The sequence below is a fragment of the Ornithorhynchus anatinus genome, chromosome 2 (assembly GCF_004115215.2).
Source record: "Ornithorhynchus anatinus isolate Pmale09 chromosome 2, mOrnAna1.pri.v4, whole genome shotgun sequence".
NCBI lineage: Eukaryota > Metazoa > Chordata > Mammalia > Monotremata > Ornithorhynchidae > Ornithorhynchus > Ornithorhynchus anatinus.
The window spans coordinates 148,292,015-148,315,846 of NC_041729.1; the positions used below are offsets into that span (position 1 = coordinate 148,292,015).

At 44.7% G+C, this 23,832-nt stretch overlaps 1 protein-coding gene and 1 non-coding gene across 2 annotated transcripts in view; both read right to left on the reverse strand.

Annotated features, from left to right (window-relative positions):
- SLC2A13 (solute carrier family 2 member 13) overlaps positions 1-23,832 on the reverse strand; it is a 426,989-nt gene that overhangs the window by 11,015 nt on the left and 392,142 nt on the right. The window contains exon 9 of the mRNA XM_029047238.1: positions 2,603-2,724. Within this exon, the coding sequence (XP_028903071.1) occupies positions 2,603-2,724 (122 nt within the window). The remainder of the gene's footprint in view (positions 1-2,602; positions 2,725-23,832) is intronic.
- LOC114809577 lies at positions 5,949-6,086 on the reverse strand. The gene has a single exon (XR_003757353.1). It is a non-coding gene; the product is annotated as a small nucleolar RNA SNORA7 (small nucleolar RNA).

The window sequence follows — 23,832 nt, forward strand, 5'->3', positions numbered from 1 at the left end:
AGGAGGAGACAGGAGGAGGAGTAAGAGGAGGAGGAGGAGAGTTGCAGATCCAGCCCCAGGCTTGGAACAGTCTTTCCTGTTGCTCCTCAACCACCACTGGAGTCCCAGAGGTGGACTTCAGTCTCCAAAATCATTTCCACTGCAGTCTCCGCAAACAGCCTGGGTGGCAATGGAAATGATCCTCTTCTAGACTAAGGCTGTTGTGGGCAGGGACCGTGCCAACCAACTCTGCTGTACTGGACTCTCCCAAGCGCTTAGTACAATGGTCTGCACAAAATAAGCGCTCAATAAATACCATTGATTGATGTTGGAAGTCAACGTCAGCCAATAGGAACACAGCAGCAGCAGCTGGAGAGTGGTGGGGTCTTCTTGTCAAGAAAACAGACTCCTAACAGGAGTAGAAGCCCCTCCCAGAACAGGATCAAGGGTATTCACTGCCTTGCTCAGTTGTCCTGAACAAAGATCTCCTGGACGCACTGTCGAATCTTCCTTTTCCCTCCCTCCCTCCTTCCTTCACCACATTCCACCCTCCTCCTCAACCTCTCACTTTATTAAGTATGATATGGATTATGGACTCTGTTATAAGCCCTTGTTTAGAGACAAGATTACTCTACTAATTATGGTACTTGTTAAGCGGTTATCGTGTGTCAAACACTATTCTAAGCGCTGGAGTAGATACAAGTTAATCGGGTCAGACACAGTCCCTGTCCCACATAGAGCTCAGAGTTTAAGTAAGAGGGAGAAGAGGGATTTAACCCCTATTTTACAGATGAGGAAACTGAGGCATATAGAAGTGAAGTGCCTTGCCCAAAATCACAAAGCAGGCAAATGGCAGAGTCAGGAGTAGAACTCAGTTTCTCTGACTCCCAGGCCTGTGCTCTAACTAGGCCACACTACTTATCAGACTGGACACAGACCTTGTCTTACATGGACCTCACAATCTGAGTTCTCTCCATTTCACAGATGAGGAAACCGAGGCCTAGAGAAGTTAAGTGACCTGCCTAAAGTCTCACAGCAGGCCAGTGACAGAGCTGGGACCACAACCCAAGTCTGACTTCCAGTCCTGTGTTCCTTCCAAGAAGCTGTTCTTTCTCTTTCCCTCTTTCGCTATCTCTCGCATCTTGTCTCTATGGAAACCCCTTACCTCGACCAAAATCCCCATTCCCATCCCTCTTTGCACTTTGAAAAAATGCGACCACTTTACTGCATGTGCTGTTAATCACTGTTGTGTAAGACCCAGAATCCGGACACATTGTGCCTACAGAGATATTGTCCTTGTAAGCAGTGCCTGGTATTGTTTCCCTTTTGTTTGTGTGTTCCACAAAATTTGAGGGCTCCTTTCAAAAGGAGCTACATCTTTTTCAACTAGAGTACATAGGAAGTAAACAAACCATAAGTGGCACGGGTGAGTTTTGGGGACTAGTGCTGTTACAATCATATTTACTGAATGCTTACTGTGGGCACAGAACTGTACTAAGCGCTTGGTAGAGTCCAATACTACAGAGGTGGTTGACATGTTCCCTGCCCACAGTGAGTTTACAGCCTAGTCTGTTTCTCCTGGTGCTCCTACCTCTGCGTCCTTGCCACCCCCTGAATTGGCACAGTGGGGTGTGCAGGTCCCCAAAGTTCTCCTCTAACACCTCCTGTTGTTTCTGGCTTTGGAGTGGCCCCTGGAGTCCTGGGAAGAAGAACTCTGAGAAGCAGTGGGCTCCTCAGGGCACTCCTTTGCCAGGTGGGATCTCCTGAGCCCGTCTTTGGGTGGCACAGGAGGCTGCGTGGAAGAGCAGCAAGGCTTCCCAGAATCCTTTGTAGTTACATAATGGGAGAGTAGGAGGCCCCTTGAAATCCCACAGAAACAGTCTGGGCAGGTCACTACCCTCCTCAAAAACCTCCAGTGGTTGCCTATCAACCTTCGCACCAAGCAAAAACTCCTCACTCTTGACTTCAAAGCTCTCTATCCCCTTGCCCCATCCTACCTCACCTTTCTTCTCTCTTTCTACTGCCCACCCCGCACGCTCCACTCCTCTGCCACTAACCTCCTCACTGTGCCTCGTTCTCACCTGTCCTGCAGTCAACCCCTGACCCACGTCCTACCTCTTACGTGGAATGCCCTCCCTCCTCACATTTGCCAAACTAACTCTCTTCCCCTCTTCAAAGCCCTACTGAGAGCTCACCTCCTCCAGGAGGCCCTCCCAGGCTGAGGCCCCCCTTTCCCTCTGCTCCTCCTCCCCTCCCCCCACCCCGACCCTCTGCTCTTCCCTCTTCCCCTTCCTTCAAACACTGTGTTCCTTTGTATATATTATTACCCTATTTGTTTTGTTAATAAGGTGTATATCTCCTTGATTCTATTTATTTGGATGATGATGTCCTGTTTTTGTTTTGTTCTGTTTTGCTTTGCTGTCTGTCTCCCCCGTTTAGACTGTGAGCCCGTCACTGGTCAGGGATTGTCTCTAACGGTTGCTGAATTGTACATTCCAAGCACTTAGTACAGTGCTCTGCACATAGTAAGTGCTCAATAAATACTATTGAAAAAATGAATGAAATCCATGTTCTAGCCACGGCATACAATATTACTAACTACAGCAATGAAATATTTCCTTACCAGGTGCGAAGAAAATCAGGTATAGGATTAGGCCCAGAAGTGCAGTCCAGGAGTATGGAGTAGGGCAGAAATTATAAGCCCAAAATTGTTCTTCTGCTTTGGATTTGGTTTCATTTGCACACCTAAAAATGATCAAATAAAACAAGAGTTAAGTCAGTTGGCTCAGTTGCAGAGTTTCGATGCGTACTTGATTCCTGAACTTTAAAAGTCATTTCACAATCTCTTACAGAGACACCACAGTAGGAGAAATAGGCCCAAAGATATTTTTTTTTGTTTACAAGTGCAAACTGAAAATCCACAGTGCCGTAACTGCCGGCTCACACGTATAGCAATGATATATCTTAAGTTTTAAAATTAACATATCACAAAGAACGGCACGTAAATGCCACAGATACTTCATCTTGGCTTCTCATCTCCCCAAGTAAGATAAGCAAGGCTCAGTGGAAAAGAGCCTGGGCTTTGGAGTCAGAGGTCATGAGTTCGACTCCCGGCTCTGCCACTTGTCAGCTGTGTGACTGTGGGTGAGTCACTTAACTTCTCTGTGCCTCAGTTACCTCATCTGTAAAATGGGGATTAACTGTGAGCCTCACATGGGACAACCTGATTACCCTGTATCTACGCCAGCGCTTAGAACAGTGCTCTGCACATAGTAAGCACTTAACAAATACCAAGATTATTATTATTAACATTATTATTACTGGATAGAGCATGGGCCTGGAAGTCAGAAGGTCCTGGGTTCTAATCCCAGCTCCGCACTTGTCTGCTCTGTGACCTTGGGGAAGTCACTTAACTTTTCTGGGCCTCACTTACCTCATCTATAAAATGAGGATTAAGACTGTGAGCTCCAGATGGGACAGAGACTGTGTCCAACCTAATGATCTTGTATCTACCCTAACACCTTGTACAGTGCCTGGCACAGAGTAAGCGCTTAGCAAATACCGTTTAAAAGAAATAAGCGAAATGCTTAGGCAGATACGAAACCTTCTTTAATGCCCCACAGGAACCATTTCCTGCAGGTCTTCTGCAAGGTCCTCAACCAACCAATAAGTTCATTGAGCATCTAGTGGTCATAGCCCTAGACATGATTCTTAAGATCCTGGATAAAAACAGACATGGCGCCTGTCCTCAAGGACCTTACATCTAATGGGGAGAAAATACAGATGATTCTAGTGGCCTGCAAAAATGCTAATGGCCTCCTTCATCATCTAACATGACCTTGGACATGAGGGAAACTAGAGACTGATGGTCTATGTCTGCAGTCTGGCCTCCTGACTAAAATCGCTGTGTAGGGAGGCTCAGTTTGAAACTGGGATTTACTCCCAGAGACTGGAAATGGGACAGCCCCATGGCTCCTGCTTCCAGTTCAGGGCAGTTCCTAGGAGAAAATGTATCAGTTCTAAATATATCCAAAAATATACAAGACCTAACACTTTCCACAGCCCAGTCAGAAGTTAAGTGTGAAAGAGGAAGGTGTGGACCCAGGGCAAGAGATAGTGAGAGTCTGCTTCTGTGATGCAAGTTAGCAGGCCTCTAGGCCTGGCCTCAGGAGGTGTTTTGACAGGAATTTTGGCAGGAGAGGTGGAGTCCTAAGTTTGCTGTCACTAGGTATTTAGGAGAAGGAGTGTGAATCGGCATGATGTGGCAGGTGTGAGACAGACAGGAGGGCTTGTTTGCTTTGTAAAAAGTGACCTGGACAAATAGCACAGATCTGCGAAAACATTCAAGTTTGTCCAGATGTGTGTTTGGTAGATTCATGTGAAACAGAACCTGAACTGCATTCTATCCTAAATAAGGAACCAGAAAAGACTAACAGACTATTAATCAATTCATTGTATTTCATTCATTCATTCATTCATTCGATCGTATTTAATAATAATAATAATAATGTTGGTATTTGTTAAGCGCTTACTATGTGCCGAGCACTGTTCTAAGCGCTGGGGTAGACACAGGGGAATCAGGTTGTCCCACGTGGGGCTCACAGTCTTAATCCCCATTTTACAGATGAGGAACTGAGGCACCGAGAAGTTAAGTGACTTGCCCAAAGTCATTTATTGAGCACTTACTGTGTGCAGAGCACTCTACTAAGTGCTTGGAAAGTACAATGTGGTAACAGATAGAGACAATCCCTACCCAATAGCGGGCTCACAGTCTAGTATTTACTGAGTGCTTGCTGAGTGCGGAACACTTGGGAGATAACAATATAACAGAGTTGGAAGGCATGTTCCCTGCCCACGGGGAGCTTACAGTCTAGAAAGGAGAGACTATTAATATAAATAAATTACAGATATTTATTCAATTGTATTTATTGAGCGCTACCGTGTGCATGTACGTAAATGCTGTGGCACTGAGGGTGGGGTGAATAAAGGATGCATACCCAATGCAAGGGGGACACTGAGGTAGAGGGAATAGAGGAAATGGAGGCCTAGTCGGGAAAGGCCTCCGGGAGGAGATGGGATAGAGCAACACAGAAATATGGAGACTACGTTCTTTTGTTTCCTAACCACATTCCCCTCTGCATCAACTATGCCCTTGACTGTGTACCTCTTAAGTGATGGATGTTGCAAACCTCCTTGATAGATTGGCAATAAAGTTCTAGCTTTGCTTTAGCCTCCATTATGGCCTTGTGGCATCCTCTCCGACTATCAAAAAATGAAGCTCTTTCTTGCCACTTCTGAGGACCTCCTCAGTTTGGCTTTGCAGCATCGACCTTCTGGGGATAACATCTCCTGGGACTAAAAATCATAATAATGATAATAATAATTATTGTATATGTTACTATGTGCCAGGCACCGTACTAAGCACTGGGGTGGATACAAGGTAATCGGGTTGGACACGGTCTCTGTCTCGCATGAGGCTCACAGTCTTAACCCCCAGTTTGAAGATGAGGGAACTGAGGCATAGAGAAGTCACATGACTTGCCCAAGATGACACACAGCCAATCAATGCAGAGTTAGGATTAGAACCCAGATCCTCTGACTCCCAGGCCCATGTTCTTTCCACTAGGCCATGCAGCTCCTAAGTTGCTTATATTAAATACCTGTTGGAAAGAATTTAATTCCCCCAATAAGGTGAGTTGACCACTGCTCCTGATCTCTTCCTCATCTCTGTGGGTTGTCTTGTCTTGTCTTAACCCGTCAAGTCTTCTCCGACCCACTGTGACTCCATGGAGCATCTCTTCCAGAACGCCCCACTCTCCAACTGCAATCATTCCGGTAGTTTATCCATTGAAGTTTTCTCGGTAAGAACACGGTAATGGTTTACCATTGCCTTCTTTCGCGCAGTCAACTGAAGTTTCTGCTCTTGACTCTCTCCCATGCCGCTGCTGCCCAGCAACAGGTGAGTTCTGACTTGTAGTAGATTGCCTTCCACTCGCTAGCCACTGTCCAAGCTAGGAATGGAATGGGTATGTCTCTGCTTGATTCTCCCTCCCTTAGCCGAGGCTGATAGAGTACTGGAAACTCTCCAGATGCGATTCTGAGATGTTCCCTAGGAATTAGGGTTTCTTTTTCATCAGCTTTATTGTCTTTTACAATCAGCTTTGCTACTCGGAATTCAGCCTGATCGTCTCCTATATTCTGGTTCCTGGATCTCCACTGAGTTTTGATTAGGGAGTAGGGAAACTGGAATGAATCTTTAGGGCTCCCGGGCTCTTCCTCAGTCTATTTCAGGGACTCCTCCTTAGTCTCCCTCTCCCTAACTGTGGGTGTCCATTAAAGTTCAGTTCTAGGTCTTTTTCTAGCCTCAATTTACACCCAACCCCTTAGAGAGCTCATTTACTCCCATGGCTTCAGCTACCATCTCCATGCAAATGAATGCCAAATCTACACCTCAGGCCCTCTTCTACAGTCTCATATTTTCTCCTGCCTTTAGGACATCTCTACTTGGATGTCCTGCTGACACCTCAAACTTAACTTATCCAAAACAGAACTCCTCATCTTCCCACCCAAACCCTGTCTCCTCTGGAACTCTCCCATCACTGTAGACAGCACCACCATCCTCCCTGTCTCACAAGCCCACAGCCTTAGCATTATCCTCAGCTCATCTCTCTAATTCGACCCACATAATCATTCTGTCACCAAATGCTGTCAGTTCTACCTTCACGGTAGTGCTAAAATTGGCCTTTTCTTTTCCAATCCAACTGTTACTATAATGATCCAAGTGTTTATCATTTACCACCATGAGTAGTGCATCTGCCAGGCAGCGAAATCTTTGCCTCCCGTTTTTGCCCTCTCCAGTTCATACTTCACTCTGCTGCTCAGTTCACGTTTCTGAAAAAACGTTCAGCTCATATAACCCCACTCAAAAACCTCCAGTGGTTGCACATCCACATCAAACAAAAATTCCTTAGCTTCGGCCTTCGGGCAGTGAATCAGCTTGCTCCCTCCTACCTCACCTTGCTAACTACAAACCAGCCCACATGCTTCACTCTTCTATTGCCAACCTACTCGATCTCGTCTGTGTCGCTGCCAATCTTTCACCCACATCCTTCCTCTGGTCTGGCGCTTCTTCCTCCTTCATGTGTGAGAGACCATCAACCTCTTCACCTCCAAAGCCATTTTGGAGTCACATCTCCTCCTCCATAATAATAAAAATTATGGCATTTGTTAAGTGCTTACTACATGTAGAGCACTGTTCTAAGCACTGGGGTAGATACAGGATAATCAGGTTGTCCCATGTGGGGCTCACATTTTTTTATCCCCATTTTTCCAGATGAGGTAATTGAGGCACAGAGAAGTTAAGTGACTTGCCCAAGGTCACACAGCAGACAAGTGGCAGAGCCGGGATTAGAACCCACGACCTCTGACTCCCAAGCCCAGGTTCTTTCCATTAAGCCACGCTGCTTCTCTATAATAATGGCATTTGTTAAGCGCTTACTATGTGCAAAGCACTGTTCTAAGCGCTGGGGAGGATACAAGGTGATCAGGTTGTCCCACGTGAGGCTCACAGTCTTAATGCCCATTTTACAGATGAGGTAACTGAGGCACAGAGCAGTTAAGTGACTTGCCCAAAGTCACACAGCTGACAAGCGGCGGAGCCGGGATTTGAACCCATGACCTCTGACTCCCAAACCCGTGCTCTTTCCATTGAGCCATGCTGCTCCTCCACGAGGCCTTCCCCAACTAAGCCTGACTTTTCCCCACTTCCTTTCCCTTCTGCGCTGTCCTTGCACTTGGTTTTGTACCCCTTAATCATCCTATTCTCACTTATGCACATATCCAAATTTTATTTTAATGTCCATCTCCCCCACTAAGCTATAAACTCCTTGTGGGCAAGGAATATATCTGCCAACTTTGTTTTATTGTACTTCCCCATACACTCAGCACAGTGTTATGTGCACAGTAAGTGCTCATTCCATACGATTGATTGATTGATTGATGGACTGTGGCATTGGAAAGGTGGATTCACTCCAGAGGGAACTCCTAATCTGACCTTCTTGGTCAGTAAATTGTATTTATTGAGCGCTTACTGCAGGCAGAGCGCTGTACTAAGCATTTGGGAGAGAACAATATAACAGACACATTCCCTGAGCACACGAGCTTACGGTCTTTTCCATTCTGAGAAGCCATACCTCCTCCTTAATATTTTGCCCATAATCTGACTTAATGATAGAGAAGTGGCAAAATGCAAGAGATACTCCTGAATGGCACTCAACCCACAGAAAAGTATTATTAGAAAAGTGCCATAGTTTGGAAAAGTGGCTCTGGTGAAGCATTGGTGCTGTGGCTGTTAACGTTGCCAGTTATCCTCGGGGCCACCGGGTAAACAGAATGGACAGCCGCTAAGTACTAGCAGCAAGATATATACACAGGGAGACTGCATCAGGCCAGGGCAAACAATCCCATCATTTGGTCATCTCTGATTTTCCTATCCCCTTGACTTTCCCTTCATCATAGGCACAGCACTATCCATTCTGTCTCAAACCCATAACTATCAATGAATCAATCAATCATATTTATTGAGTGCTTACTGTGTAGAGGGTACTGAACTATTTGCTTGGGAGAATCAATCAACTGCATCTATTGAGTGGTTATAATAATAATAATAATGATGGTATTTGTTAAGTGCTTACTATGTGCCAAGCACTGTTCTAAGCGCTGGATTAGACTGTAAACCCGTCAAACGACAGGGACTGTCTCTATCTGTTGCCGACTTGTTCATCCCAAGCGCTTAGTACAGTGCTCTGCACATAGTAAGCGCTCAATAAATACTATTGAATGAATGAATGAATGAATACAAGGTAATCAGGTTATCCCACGTGGAGATCAAGACTGTGATTTTACAGACAAGGTAACTGAGGCACAGAGAAGTTAAGTGACTTGCCCAAAGTCACATAGCTGACAAGTGGTGGATCTGGATTAGAACCCACAACCTCTGACTCCCAAGCCCGTGCTCTTTCCACTAAGCCACGCTGCTTCTAAAACACTGACTAAGCAACAGAGCAGAATTAGCAGACATTCCCTGCCCATAATGTGCTCGTAATCTAGAGGGGGAGACAGACATCAATATAAACAAATAAATAAATTATGGATATGTAGATAAAGGTTGTGGAGCTGAGGGAAGGGGCCTGGGGGGTAAACAAAGGGAGCAAATCAGAGTGACGCTGAAGGGAGTGGGAAAAGAGGAAATGAGGGCTTAATCAGGGAAGACCTCTTGGAGGACATGTGCTTCCCTTGACTCACCTCTCTCATGCCTGACTACTTGTTTTGCTCTGTTGTCTGTCTCCCCCTTTTAGACTGTGAGCCCGTTGTTGGGCAGGGATTGTCTCTATCTGTTGCCGAATTGTACATTCCAAGCTCTTAGTACAGTGCTCGGCACACAGTAAGCGCTCAATAAATACGATTAAATGAATGAATGAATTCACCAGGCACACTGAGTCAAACAAAATCCTACCAGTTCTACCCTCACAACATCTCCATTCATTCATTCAAAAGTATTTACTGAGCACTTACTGTGTGCAGAACACTGTACTAAGTGTTTGGGAGAGTATAATACAACAATAAACAGACATATTCCCTGCCCACAATGAGCTTACAGTCTAGAGGGGAACTCTAGAATCCAAACATTCCTCACCAAACAAAGGCAATCATGCGATCCAAACACATCAATACCATGCTGACAAATTGATTAGTCTCTTCGCTGCCCTTCCCGTCTCCTGTCTCTCCCCGTCTCCCATCCATCAATACTTCATTCTGTTGCTTATATCATTTTTCCCCAAAAAATGCTCAGTCCATATTCCCCCCATCTTCAAAAATCTTCAATGGTTGCCCATGTACCTCATCATCAAATATTATCTCCTGACCATCAGCTTTCAGGCACTGAATCATCTTATGCTCTCCTACCTAATTTCACTGATCTCTAACTACAACCCAACCCACACACTCCGCTCTTCTAACCCCAACCTACTCTCTGTTCTTTAATCTCATCTAACCTGCCAACGGCCCCTCATCCACATCCTTCCCCAGAGCCGGAACTCCCACCTCCTTCATATTATACCAGTCTACCCCTCTCCACACCTTCAAAACCCTTCTAAAATCAAATCTTCTCTAAGAGACCTTTCCAGACTAAGCCCTTTGTTTCCGTGGTCTCCTCTGCCTTCTGTTTCAATTTTGCACTTGACTGTGTACCCTTTAGCTACTTTAATACTCACCCCAATCCCACAGCACAAATGTAAATATTCTTATACTCTACTATTTCCCTCTAGACTGTAAGCTCATTGTGGGCAGGGAATGTGTGTCATATTGTTATATTATACTCTCCCAAGCATTTGATATAGTGCTCTGCACACCCTAAGTGTGCAATAAATACAATTCACTGACTGACTTTCTGTAATTTATTTTAATGTCTGTCTCCCCTTCTAGAACATAAGCTTCTTGTGGGCAGGGATCACATCTACCAACTCTTTTATATTGAACTTCATCAAGTGTTTGGTACAGTGCTTGTCAAACCCTAAATGCTCAATAAATACAGTGAGTAAAAGCCTGTAAAAGATTGAAGACATATAAATATATACATATAAGCTTACAACCAGCCAACCTCACATTCAAATAATGTTCTACAGAGTTGAGTACTGTCACTAATTGTGCTAATTATTATTATTATGATTACCTAGGCAACTTATTGTCCAATAAAGCAAAGTAAAATTGAAAACAGAAGAAAGAAAGCCAGGCTGGTCCTAGTAATCTTGGAATAGTATGATACTGCCTTGACATGACTATTTAGATCATATAGATAGGTACTGTACTAAGCGCTGGGGTGGATATGAGTAAATCAGGTTGGATTCAGTCCCTGACCCACATAGGGCTCACAGTCTCAACCCCCATTCTACAGATGTGGTAAATGAGGCACAGAGAAGCGAAGTGACATGCCCAAAGTCATGGAGCAGACATGTGACTGATGACATTTGATATCTCACATGCTAGTTGGATTGCTGAAAATGACTTTCCTAGTCCTTGGTAATGATGTCAAAATGAAAACATATCGTCAAAATAACTGGCCTCTCATTTGATGGAATTCCTAAGACTTTTCTCCCAACCTTATCTTCCTTCCACATACTCCTCTCATCCTTACTTGCAGGTGCCAAGGAATGAATGTAGACTGATTGTCAGCTTAGAATATCTTGGGGCAAACAATACCGCAATTTGTTTCTTGGAACGTTTTCAACCAGGACTGCAGCTGTCCCTTTATCAGAAATGATTTCTAAGCTTTTTATGAATGCTTTCTCCACAGTGTCATTTAGTAGAATATAACATCCTTATACATCAAAATGAAAAAAAAATGCAGTTCCACAAATGCAGGATCACGACTGTCCCTTACCTGTCCCTCCACTTCTACTTTCCTCATATTCCCTTCTTTGGGAAACAAGGACTGAATTCATATAATGATAATAATAATAATTCTGGTATTTGTTAAGCGCTCACTATGTGGCAGGCACTGCATTAAGCGCTGGGGTGGATACAAGCCAATCTGGTTGGACACAGACCCTCTCCCACGTGGGACTCACAGTCTCAATCCCCATTTTCCAGATGAGGTAAGTGAGGTCGGAGAAGTGAAATGACTTTCCCAAGGTCACAAAGACCAGCATATAACTGCTTACCTCATCCATTGTGCCTCAAAAACATCGGCATCAGACTAGGGACCAAATGTGACATTTCATTACAATTGCGGGAGAGGAAATGTTAGATTGGAAAGGTATGGATACCAGAGAGCCTCCCGGACAACAGCAACAACATTTTCTGAGGCCTTGGAAACCTCCATTATTTATTTTTTTTATGGCATTTGTTAAGCGCTACTATGTGGCAGCCACTGTACTGAAGAATGGGGGTAGAGAAGCAGCTTGGCCTAGTGGTTTAAGCACCAGCCTGGAAGTCAGTAGGACCTGGGTTTTAATCCTGGATCCACGACTTGCCTGTCCACTTGGGCAAGTCACTTAAATTCTATGTGCCTTAGCTACCTCATCTGTAAAATGGGGATTAAGATTGTGAGCTCCATGTGGGCCATGAACTGTGTCCAATCTGATTACCCTGCATCCACCCTAGAGCTTAGAACAGTGCCTGGCACATAGTAAGTACTTAACAAATACATTAAAAAAATACAAGCTAATCAGGCTGGACACAGTCCATGTCCCTCATGGGGCTCATGGTCTCAAATGCATTTTACAAAGGAGGCAACTGAAGTACAGTGAAGTCAAATGACTTGCCCAAGATAGCACAGCTGACGTACCCAATATAAGGATGGGTGGATACTCACTGAACCAGGAAGTTTGGTAGTGTGTAAACAAACAAAAATTATTCCATAACTCGGAGGGCAAACAGAGAGAACTAGTTACCAATGCACGTTATGTAGCTAAAAATATCAATAGATTTCAGAGGGCCTGGGGAAAATAAATGGGCAGGTGTCCTTGTGGACAGGGAATGTGACTACCAAGTCTATTTATTGTGCTCTTCCATATGCTTAATACAGTGCTCTGTACACAATAAGTACTCAATAAGTATGCTTGATTGACTGATTGATCCATAATGGGTGTTCCAAAATGGGTTACAAGTGCCTCTCTAGACTGAAATCTAGTTGTGGGCAGGAAATGTGCCAACTCTGTTATATTATACTCTCCCAAACTCTTAGTACAGTGCTCTGCCCACAGTAAGTTCTCAATAAATATGATTCATTGATTGGTAATGTTGGGATTTAGAAGGAAAAATTAGGGGTATAAGATAATTATAATTTCGGTATTTCTTAAGTGCTTACTATATGCTTACTAAATGCTGGGGTACCTACAAGAGATTCAAGTCGGATGCAGTCCCTTTCCAACATGGGGCTCACTGTCTAACTAGGAGGAAGTAGGATTTAATCTCCATTTTACAGATGAGGAAACTGAGGCACAGGAAAATGAAGTGACTCATTCAAGGTCACACCGCAGACAGGTGGTGGAGCTGAGATTAGAACTCATGTCCTCTGACACCTAGGCCCTTGCTCTTTCCACTAGGCCACGCTCTTTCCCTAGATGATACACCCCTAAATGTCAAGGAAGGTAACCATCACATGATGCCACAAAGCATCCTGTTGTTGCTGCTGGAGTTAAAACAGTGAACTGGATAGACCATGGGCCCAGAGAGGCCATAACAGGGAAATAGCATGGCCTAGTGGAAAGATCACGGGCCTAGAAGTGTGAGGAGATGAGTTCTAATTCCACCTCTGCCACTTTGCTGCTGTGTGACCTTGGGCAAGTTAGTGTGCTCTTCAGTTTTCTCATCTATAAAATGGCGATTCAATGCCTGTTCTCCTCACTACTTACACTGTGAACCTTATGTGGGACAGGGATAATGAACTTTTATCCCAAAACTTGGTACGGTGCTTGACACACAGTAAGAACTTAACAAACACCATATTCACTATAATCATTATCATCATCACGGTCCCTTTGGTCTGCCCAACAACCTGATTTAGCCAAATGAATCGATCTTGACTGTGCAGTGCCTGATGAGATGACGAGATGACTCTCCTGGAGATTTCCGATGGGGAACCAAGTTGGGAGCCCCTTGTAAAAGGCCAGGAAGTACCAATGCTTAGAACAGTGCTCAGCACATAGTAAGCATTTAGCAAATACCATAATTATTATTTTGATTATTATTACCAATCCAGCAGGGGCATCTGCTGTGGTATCGGCAATGTTGGACGTATTAGCTGTAGGGGTGGGTGCTCTCTCTGCTGAGGAAGAGGAGGAGTGAGGGAAAGGGCAACGGCCTTAATCCTTTCACTCTTCCACCTGCCTCCTGCTACTGCCCCACCACCACTGCTGAGAGGGTCTCTTCTTTTCTCAGCTGCAAAAGGGGTTTTGAGGGTCCATTGGAGGCTTTTACGAGAGGCCGCGTGGAATGATCTGTCATCAAACTAGTCTACTGGATCAGTCTCCTCATCCTGAAGCAGCAGCAGGATGTAGTGGATAGAGCACGGGCCTGGGAGTCAGAAGGACCTGGGTTCTAATGCCAACTCCGCCACACGTCTGCTCCGTGACCTTCGGCAAGTCATTTAACTTCTCTGGGCCTGGGTTACCTCATCCCAAAATGGGGATTAAGACTGCGAGCCCCAAGTGAGACAGAGACTTTGTCCAACCTGATTACCTTGTATTTACCTCAGCACTTAGTACAGTGGCTGGCACAAGGTCAGCACTTAACAGATACCATAATTATTATTAATTATTATTAAGATTACCTGCTTCTAACTTCTCCCATCTCCATGCTATACTACTCTCGGCTACCTGGATCACTTTTCTAAAATTTCATTCTGCAAATGTCTTGCAACTTCTCAAAAATTATCAGTGGATACCGTCTCTTCTCCACCTCAATGGCTTCAAATGGCTGTGCTATCTCTCTTTCTCTCAGTTATCCACATTCTTTTCCCATAACCACCATACCTTTGTTCCTCTCAAACTAGCTTACTCACTGTAACTCATTCTTCTCTCTCCAGGCTCCAACTCCTTGATCACACCTGTTTTCCTGTCTGGAATTCCCTCAAACTCCCTCCCACCTCAAATCCAAAAGGCCATTTGGATTTCTCCCCATTTTTAAAGCCCTTCTGGGAAATCTCACCTCCTCCAGGAGGCCTTCCCTGGTTCACTTTTCTTCTTCCCAGGTCATATATTCCCTACTATCACCTCACATTTTTGCACCTCCTCGACTTCTGAACATAATGATTTACATATCCTACTATTTTACCACTCATTTATCTGCACTACCATCCTTCCGTTTTCTCATTCCTCATATCGCAAATGTATTTTGGGCTGTCACCTTTGATCGTAAGGTCCTTGAAAGGAGGGATCATGTCTTGTAACTCTCACAAGTACTTTGAGCTCACTAAATACAATTGATGATTACAGTCACCCCTTAATGTGGGACAATTTGTCACTAAAAGCCAGACCAAAGAATTCCAGGAGGAGGAAAAGTTGGATTAGGCCTTCAAGTTAAATAAACCAGTCAGTTGGTGGGGACAGAGACAGACGCGGACATTTTCTCTGTTTGTCTGTGTGTGTGGAAAGAGCTTTGAACTGACTGAGTCCCACACTAGCTCACCACAGTCTTCTTTACCCCAGGTATAGCGTGGTCAGTGAGAAAATGATTTTATCATATGGAAAACATCTTCTAGCACAGACCCCAGACAGAACAAATCAAAGGCCAGAGAAACAGCCTTCAGAAGGAGTAAAAACAGTACATTAACAGTACATTAAACTGAGGCTGCCCCAGAATTCTCTCTGAGGAGGAATCAGCTCCAACCTAGAGTGCGGTGGAACTATCCGACTATGGGCTGGGAAGACAGACTCCTACCAGAATGTCCAATGGGTTCTGAGAAACGTAGCCAAACTAGTTTCTTGGCTCTCTGGATCTTGTAATTTCTACTGTCCTTTTCTTCCTTCCCTTCAATTCTCTGGCCAGTTTTCAGTCAGGCCTGTTTAAAAGATTTTTAAAAGCACCCTGATTTGGTTATGACAACCCTGTCTAATAGGGGTCATGGACAATGAGTTCCTGGAAATGAGGTCAAAACCCAGCAATAAATGCTATTCACAGCAACTCAACTTTTCAAGGAGGGACATATGAGGAGAATGGACAAATAGTTATGGCTAAAAAGCTCTGAAGGACAAGCTGAATCACAAGTAGGGATGGCAAAACAAAGGTTTAAAAGGCATAATGATCAAAGTATCAAATAGCATAGCACACGGGTCTTATGTTTCCAAGTCAAGTTGGCACATTTTGCATTACAAAACATAAATCAGGTGAAATCCTTCAAGATGATATAATAATAATGATGATGATGATGATGACACTAGTAAAGTGCTTACTATGTGCCAAGGACTGTTTTATGCGCTAGGGTAGATACAAGTTAATCAGGTAGCAGTGTGGCTTAGTGAAATGAGCCAGGGCTTGGAAATCAGCGGTCATGGGTTCTAATCCTGGCTCCACCACTTGCCTGTTGCGTGACTTTGGGAAAGTCACTTAACTTCTCTGTGCCTCAGACACCTCATCTATAAAATGGAGATTAAGACCGCGAGCCTCACGTGGGACAACCTGCTTACCTTGTATCTACTCGAGCACTTAAAACAGTGCTTGACACAGAATAAGCACTTAACAAATACCATCATTATTATTAATTATTATTATTAGGTTGGACAAAGTCCTTGTCCCACATAGCATTCACATTCTTAATCCTTATTTTACAGATGAGGTAACTGAGGCCCAGAGAAGTGAAGTGACTTGCCTAAGGGCACAGAGCAGATGAGTGGTAGAGCCGGGATTAGAACCCAGATCTTTCTGACTCCCAGGCCCGTGGTGTATCCACCAAGCCATGATGATTCTCACGATAAAAGATGGGTTCATAATGGTTATTGATTATCTCGGGGTGTCAATTAGTAGTTCACTTGATCTTCTGAGCAGGGGGCAGTGCCGGGGAAGAGGGAGGTGGGATTTTCCATGCAGTTTGGGAGGGAAGGACCCAGGGGAACTGTGGAGGACACACTCACGTGCTTTCCTCCTTTGCCTAGGCTCGTTGGCTGGGGTTCCAGAGAGGTGGCCGGAGCAGGGAAAAGTAGGAAAGCCACTGGGGCTTCTCGGCAGCCCCTGGACCCTGAGGGTTCGTGCTGCCCGAGGTCTGTCTCCCCAGTCCTCAGCCTGGACTCCAGCACCACTTCTGGAATGGGGAAAGCAGGAAAGACAGACTGGCCAGCCCCCTCGTGTTTGTTTTCTTCTCATTTAAAACAAGTGACAAAAAGTCAATCCAGGTTTGACTTTTTTCACCCTTTCACAGATGGGTTTAGATGGGTCACTCTATCCACATAAAGGCTTGTCCTCTCCCCACAACTATCTGGGCCCAAGTTGTCGGTGCCACTGCCGAGGGCCACGGGTGGTTGCACGGACCTGGGTGAGGGGTGGACTGCCCCAGCCTGCCTCAGCTGCCCCTGCATCCGGCCAGAGCTGACCCCATAGAGGGCCGGCCCGCGGCCGGGGCCTGGCGGCTCCAGCACCCACCCTGATGGCGACAACGGAACTACGCTAAGCTTCCATCATGACTGCATGGACTCGTGTCGGGCACCGAGGTGGTGTCACATTACACCATTTAAATGGCAGGGGCGGGCAGTGCCAGGTTGGGATGCAGTCTGACCCGTTTGACTCGGGATTGTTAGAACTAATAGGATGCCTGGACGTATGTGTAAGCCAACCAAAGACCTCTCAGGCAAATCACACCCTGTCGCAGGCCCGCTCTTTCCAGTTACATCAGATGTATGATTAGGCTCTCACTCTTAATAGTTTCACGTTGGAGAACACACACGTACATCTATTACATATAGAATATATATATAAAATTCTAGAATTCATTCAATTACCTTAAATATAAAGTCCCTCAGGAGCTCAACAATTTGAAAGGAGATGGTCACGAATCAATCTGTGCATATTTTAGCTTCTTGATAATGCAACACAAAATTTTATAGTTGAGAACAACCATTATTTAAATGCCTCAGGATTCTATAAATGGTCCTTTCAAATTCAGTTTTGTTTTCTGGTAGTCTAAATTACCTCTTCCTCAAGGCACTTGTGGTGGATTTCTCCTTTATTCTATCCTGCCTACTCGTTTTCTTTCCTCACATTCGGGGACACAGACCTTATATCACAGTGCTCTTCACACAGTAAGAGCTCAATTAATATGATTGAATATAATAAGAGGTGACTCCACTAACCCTTTTATTCCAAAATCTGGGCTATAGCAAAGGGAAAAATTAATTTTTCCCATCCCTCTTCAAGACAGAAGCCCATTTGACCTTGTGAGTTTCTTTAAAACAACTGCACGACATAGGATTGATGCCTGATCTTGCAGCCAAAGAGACGTCTCATCTCACATCACGGAACTTTGTATTCTAATCCGGAAAGGGCCTGAAGCTGCTGTCACAGTCTCACACAGATGAGATTTACATCTTACATTTTCCTGGCTGATACCTTGTTTTTCTCAGTGACCCCCTCCCCCCCCCACTTGGCTGGCAAAGAGTAGCTAACTGACACAGATTTTAATCTTGGCAAGAACCAAGTTATGGCCATCTTTTCAAAGGTTTGCGTCAGCAGAACTTCCCGTGTTAGAAATTCTGATACGGATTCAGGAATTGCTGTGAAACTGTCTCCCCGTGGACAGGAATGCTAACATGTTAGGTGCAGCATAAAAATATATAAAAGCTATACAGTGCTAGACATACGGTAAAATATTCATCAGTCTTTGGTCAAAAATTACATTCTGGTTACAAGCGAGATGGTTTTACATACACAATGACTCTATACAAATGAATTGAGGCCAGGGCAGAGCAACTTTCCATCCCACAAGCATTTTAATAGTCCTGAAAATCCTCTTCGACATATGGTATCTCTTGTAGGTGGCCTTATAATGCCATTTGACTGCCAGGAACATCAACTTTCATTTCCTTCTGCTCAAGATAGCTATTAAATCCAGAGATGGTCCACAAAATAGATTTCATTAGATACCTTTCTGTTCACTTCACCCTCTCCTCCCCAGCTCAATCTCCTTGTTCTTCCCAAGCTGACCTTCTATATAAACCTCGCTTTCAACTCTCCCACACCCATCTCCCCTCCCACACTGTACTCATCTTAGGACTCTTGTGATTCCCAAGTCTCTCCCCGCATTCTAAGGCCTCTTATTATCCTACCTCCTCTAGCAAGCCTTCTCTGATTCATTCCTATCACTTTGTCATATAAAACTACTTTCAATTGCTTATAAATTTATTTATAATAGTTATGGTATTTGTTAAGCATTTGTTATGTTCCAGGCACTCTACTAAGTGCTGGGGTGGATGCAAGCAAATCGGGTTGGACACAGTCCCTGTCCCATGTAGAGCTCACAGTCTCAATCTCCATTTTACAGATGAGGTAGCTGAGGCACAGAGAAGCGAAGTGACTTGCCCAAGGTCACACAACAGACAAGTGGCGGAGCCAGGAATAGAACCCATGATCTTCTGACTCCCAGACCCTTGCTCTAGCCATTATACCATGCTGCTTCTGATTTATGCCCATCCTCAGCACCCTTGTATGTATATGTATATATATTGCCTTAATTGTAAATTCAATCATTTGTCTTGATTACTTGTACCTGTCAATATTTTTATGTCTATTTCCCCTAAGTGGAAGGTCCTTGTAGGCAAGGCGCTTGTCATTTCTTTGTTTTTGAAAGTCCTACATGCATAGCTAATGGACATTCAATAAATGCTATTATTAATAACAAGAGTCTACCCATTTTCTCTGACTGCTTTCTGATGTAAAGTTTCTCTTCCAGATTCAAGATGTGCTATTGTATTGAAGGAAGGTAGTACAGTGTTCATATTTTTGCAAAAAATTTCAAGCTACTGCTATTGTTCTTATTATTATCCTTATGAAAATAAGTAGTGCACTGGCATCAGCATATTGTCCTGGGCATTATTCAGGCAAACTTCGTTGTAACATTAAAGTGAACGACAAATTTATGGTGTTTTAGCTGAATAGTGCATAGCAAAGTGAATAAGGAAAATGTTAATCCTTGTTTTCCACCATTTTATATTGGCTATTTCATTGTATCGGGTGAATAGACTGATGAAATAGAGATGAAAATGCATTCAGAGAGCACCTTTTAAATTTAATTGGAATGGATGCATTATGCCTATTGGAGAAATACTGCTGGTTTTTAACTTTGGTTCCCCATAGATAGGTTAAGATGGATTTCATTCTCAGATTTCACAAAATTAATTAGATCCAAACCAACTTGAATAGAAATCCCAGAGAGCTCCCAGATTCAGCATCGGCCAGGAACAAATTGAACATATTCTTGGGTCTTTAGCACTTGATAGTCACCCCACCCTGAGCACCAGAGCCCTTATCTTCACCTCCATAATTAATTTTAATGTCTGTCTCCTCTTCTAGCCTGTAAACTCCTGATAGGCGAGGAACATATTTACCAACTCTGTTGTATTGGGCTCTCTCTAGCGTTTAGTGTCTCTCTGGTGAAGGTTTCCCCACATTTGCCCCTCTGGTGAAGGTTTCTGCATGACTATGCAGAGGGCCTCGGAATGCTTAGCAGCAGGAGGCTGTAACCTACTAAAATTCGTTGGACGCACAGCCTCCAAATGACACATCAAAAAGGTTTCATTTTAAAACACCGATGCCCAACTTCTTCAACGGTTCCATGAAAGACAGATCTGGGTTTGGAAAGCTCAGATACAATATTTATCACTATATTTAGGTAGAAGGGGCCCAACCTTCTGGAATCGTGAAAATATCAGGGTGATCTTCAAACAGCTGCTGAAGCTTTGATGCCAACACTGGTAATGAACCAATCATTGGCACTCCTACAGAAATAATATCAGAACTGGCACGCCTCGCAACGAAACATCGACACAGTAGGACAATTTGTACTTGAAGTCTGTTCGTCCATATTCGTGACAAACCCGGCTGCTCTTTCGGGCCCTTTAAAAAGATGTCAGTGATGTAGAACGAGATCAAACATAGCTGTTTCCAAATGGCCTTGTGGAAATGGGATGGCTGCCTGAAAACACCAGGGAGAGAAGCCATCTGAATGACCAGACACTGAGGAGATCCTAGGCCATTTAAGGCATTGTGAGCTTCTCTCTCTTGAATGCAAACTGTTATGTGAAGCAAGGCTCATTTGCAGCCACAGATGTGAAATGGTCACTACATTCTCTTTATTCTGAGAGACAATGCATACTAGAGATTTGGGCCAATCAAGGATTTATGGCCACAGTGAAACACTGTCAGTGTGGTTAGTACAATCACAGATTAGGTACAGAGTAGTAATGGACAACAGTTAGGAGAAGCAGTGTGGTCTAGGGGAAAGGACATGGAATTATCTCTATATGTTACCGAACTGTACTTTCCAATCGCTTAGTACAGTGCTTTGCACACAATAAGCGTTCACTAAATATGACTGAAAGATTGAATGGGAGGAGGAAGAGGATGAGGAAGAAAAACATGAAGAAGAAGAAGAAGACAGAGAAAGAAGAAGATGACCCCGAGTTTTATAAAGATTGAAAATTTTCAGAACACCCATTTTCTATATCAAGAGTTGGCAACCTCTTTGAGGTTGAAGAACTTAGTAACATGAACCTTTGAGCGGTTGGTCCTCAAAGTGCCAATCCTGAAATTTGAGCACACATTAATGTATTTTATTTAATAGTTTTAAACTCCTCACTCATCAGCCTGTCTGGTGCTGGTAGTGTTAACTGCTCCATTCCACACTCCTGTGGAATAATCATAATTGTGGTATTTGTTGTCTGCTTGGGGGTGGCCTGGGGCTACTTGATTTAACAGGGCCTCTATGTGATTTGTGATGCCATTCTCTCATACTGCCAAGAAGCAATGTGATGATGTCATGTTGCTGTGTGGCTGCTTCAGAGGACATCTGTTGCTGCCAATAAGGGGAGGGAGTAGGAAGAAAGGGAAGGGAGGGGAAAGGACAGAAAGGATGTGGGTAAGAGGCCAGCAATGGCACAAGTTAAGCTCCATCCCTCCATTCTCCTTGCTCCGGGGATGTGAGACCGCAGGATCGATGCAGTTGGGGACAGAGTAGCAACAGGGCACCGACCCTCATCCCCCAGACTCAATGGCCAAGGATGGAAGGCCCATCAACTCTCCACCACTTCCCACTCTCCTGCCGCACCCAAAGAGGCTGCAGCCAAGTCTCTGCGAGCTGCTCAGAACAGGAAATCACACGTCCTCGCCACGCAGTTATAGACAGGTTTCAGCCGCACTGCCGAGAAAGAGCTTCCTCAGTCTGCATGGGTTGGGGACAGGGGGATGGGGTCTAAGATTGGTTCTTTCCTTTGTTCTTTCTCCCCTCCCTCCCCTTACTCCTCCCTGCAGCCCCCTATTTCCCTCTTGGATCGAAAGTGCTGCAGAAGTCAGGAAGAAACAGCATGGCTTAGTGGAAAGAGCATCGGTTCGGGATTCAGAGCAGCGTGGATCAGTGGTAAGAACGCGGGCTGGGGAGTCAGAGGTCATGGGTTCAAATCCTAGCTCTGCTGCTTGTCAGCTGTGTGACTTTGGGCAAGTCACTTCACTTCTCTGTGCCTCAGTTACCTCAACTGCAAAATGGGGATTAAGACAGTGAGCCTCATGTGGGACAACCTGATCACCTTTGTATCCTCCCCAGCGCTTGGAACAGTGCTTTGCACATAGTAAGCGCTTAACAAATGCCACCATTATTATTATTCAGAGGACACAGGTTCTAATCCTGGCTATGCCACCTATCTGCCCTGTGACCTAGGGCAAGCCACTTCACTTCTCTGTGCCTCAGTTACCTCAACTGTAAAATGGGGATTAAGACTGTGAGCCTCACGTGGGACAACCTGATCACCTTTGTATCCTCCTCAGCGCTTGGAACAGTGCTTGGCACATAATAAGCGCTTAATAAAATACCATAATAAAAAATAATAACTGGGTGATTTTTTCCAGGCCAAATAGCACAGGGTGGGTGGTAAAATGGCACAGATCTGGTGGCACCTGGGGCAGTGCATCAGTGGGCTGAGTCAGTGTGGTTGTCTGGGAGTCTGAATTCCCTGCCCCTCATAGCAAACAGCTCTGGGATGCCACTTAATAATAATAATAATAATGGTATTTGTTAAGCGCTTACTATGTGCAAAGCACTGTTCTAAGCGCTGGGGAGGATACAAGATGATCAGGTTGTCCCATGTGGGGCACTTCAACATCATCAGTGGCATTTACTGAGCACTTACCGTGTGCACAGCACTCTACTAAGCACTTGAGAGAGTACAATGCCACAGAGTTAGTAGTCATGCCCCCTTGCCCACAGTGAGCTTACACTTGTCGATGCCCCTTTCCCTCCCTGCCCAGCCCCTCAAGATAATAATGTTGGTATTTGTCAAGTGCTTACTATGTGCAAAGCACTGTTCTAAGCGCTGGGGAAGATACAAGATGATCAGGTTGTCCCACGTGGGGCTCACAGTCTTCATCCCCATTTTACGGATGAGGTAACTGAGGCCCAGAGAAGTGAAGTGACTTGCCCAAAGTCACACATCTGAAAAGCGGCAGAGCTGGGATTAGAACTCATGACCTCTGACTCCCAAGCCTGTTCTCTTTCCACTGAGCCATGCTGCTTCTCTAAGATGATGGGCTGGAAGGGGCCCAGTGGCCCTATGGTGTCTGATGCAGTTTTTCACCAGGCTGTAGTCATGGTACCTGTATCTTGTAGTTATGGAACCGGTATCTATCACTAAATCCTGTCAGTTCAACCTTCACAACATTGCTAAAATCCACCTTTTCCTCTCCATCCAAACTGCTAATCCAAGCATGTTAATCCAAGCACTTATTCTATCCCACCTTGATTACTGAATTAGCCTCCTTGTTGACCTCCCTATCTCTTCTCTCTCCCCAATCCAATCCATACTTCACTCTCCTATCCGGGTCATTTTTCTACAAAAACGTTTAGTCCATAATTTCCCACTCCTCAAGAACTTCCAGTGGTTCACCATTCACCTCTGCATCAAACAGAAACTCCTTGCCATCAGCTTTAAAGCACTCAATCACCTTGCCCCCTCCTACCTTTCCTCCCTGATTTCCTACTATAACCCAGCCCACACACTTCATTTCTTTATTGCCAACCTACTCACTGAACCTTGATCTCATCTATTTTGTTGCCGGCCTCTCACCCACAACCAGCCCCTGGCCTGAAACGCCCTCCCTCTC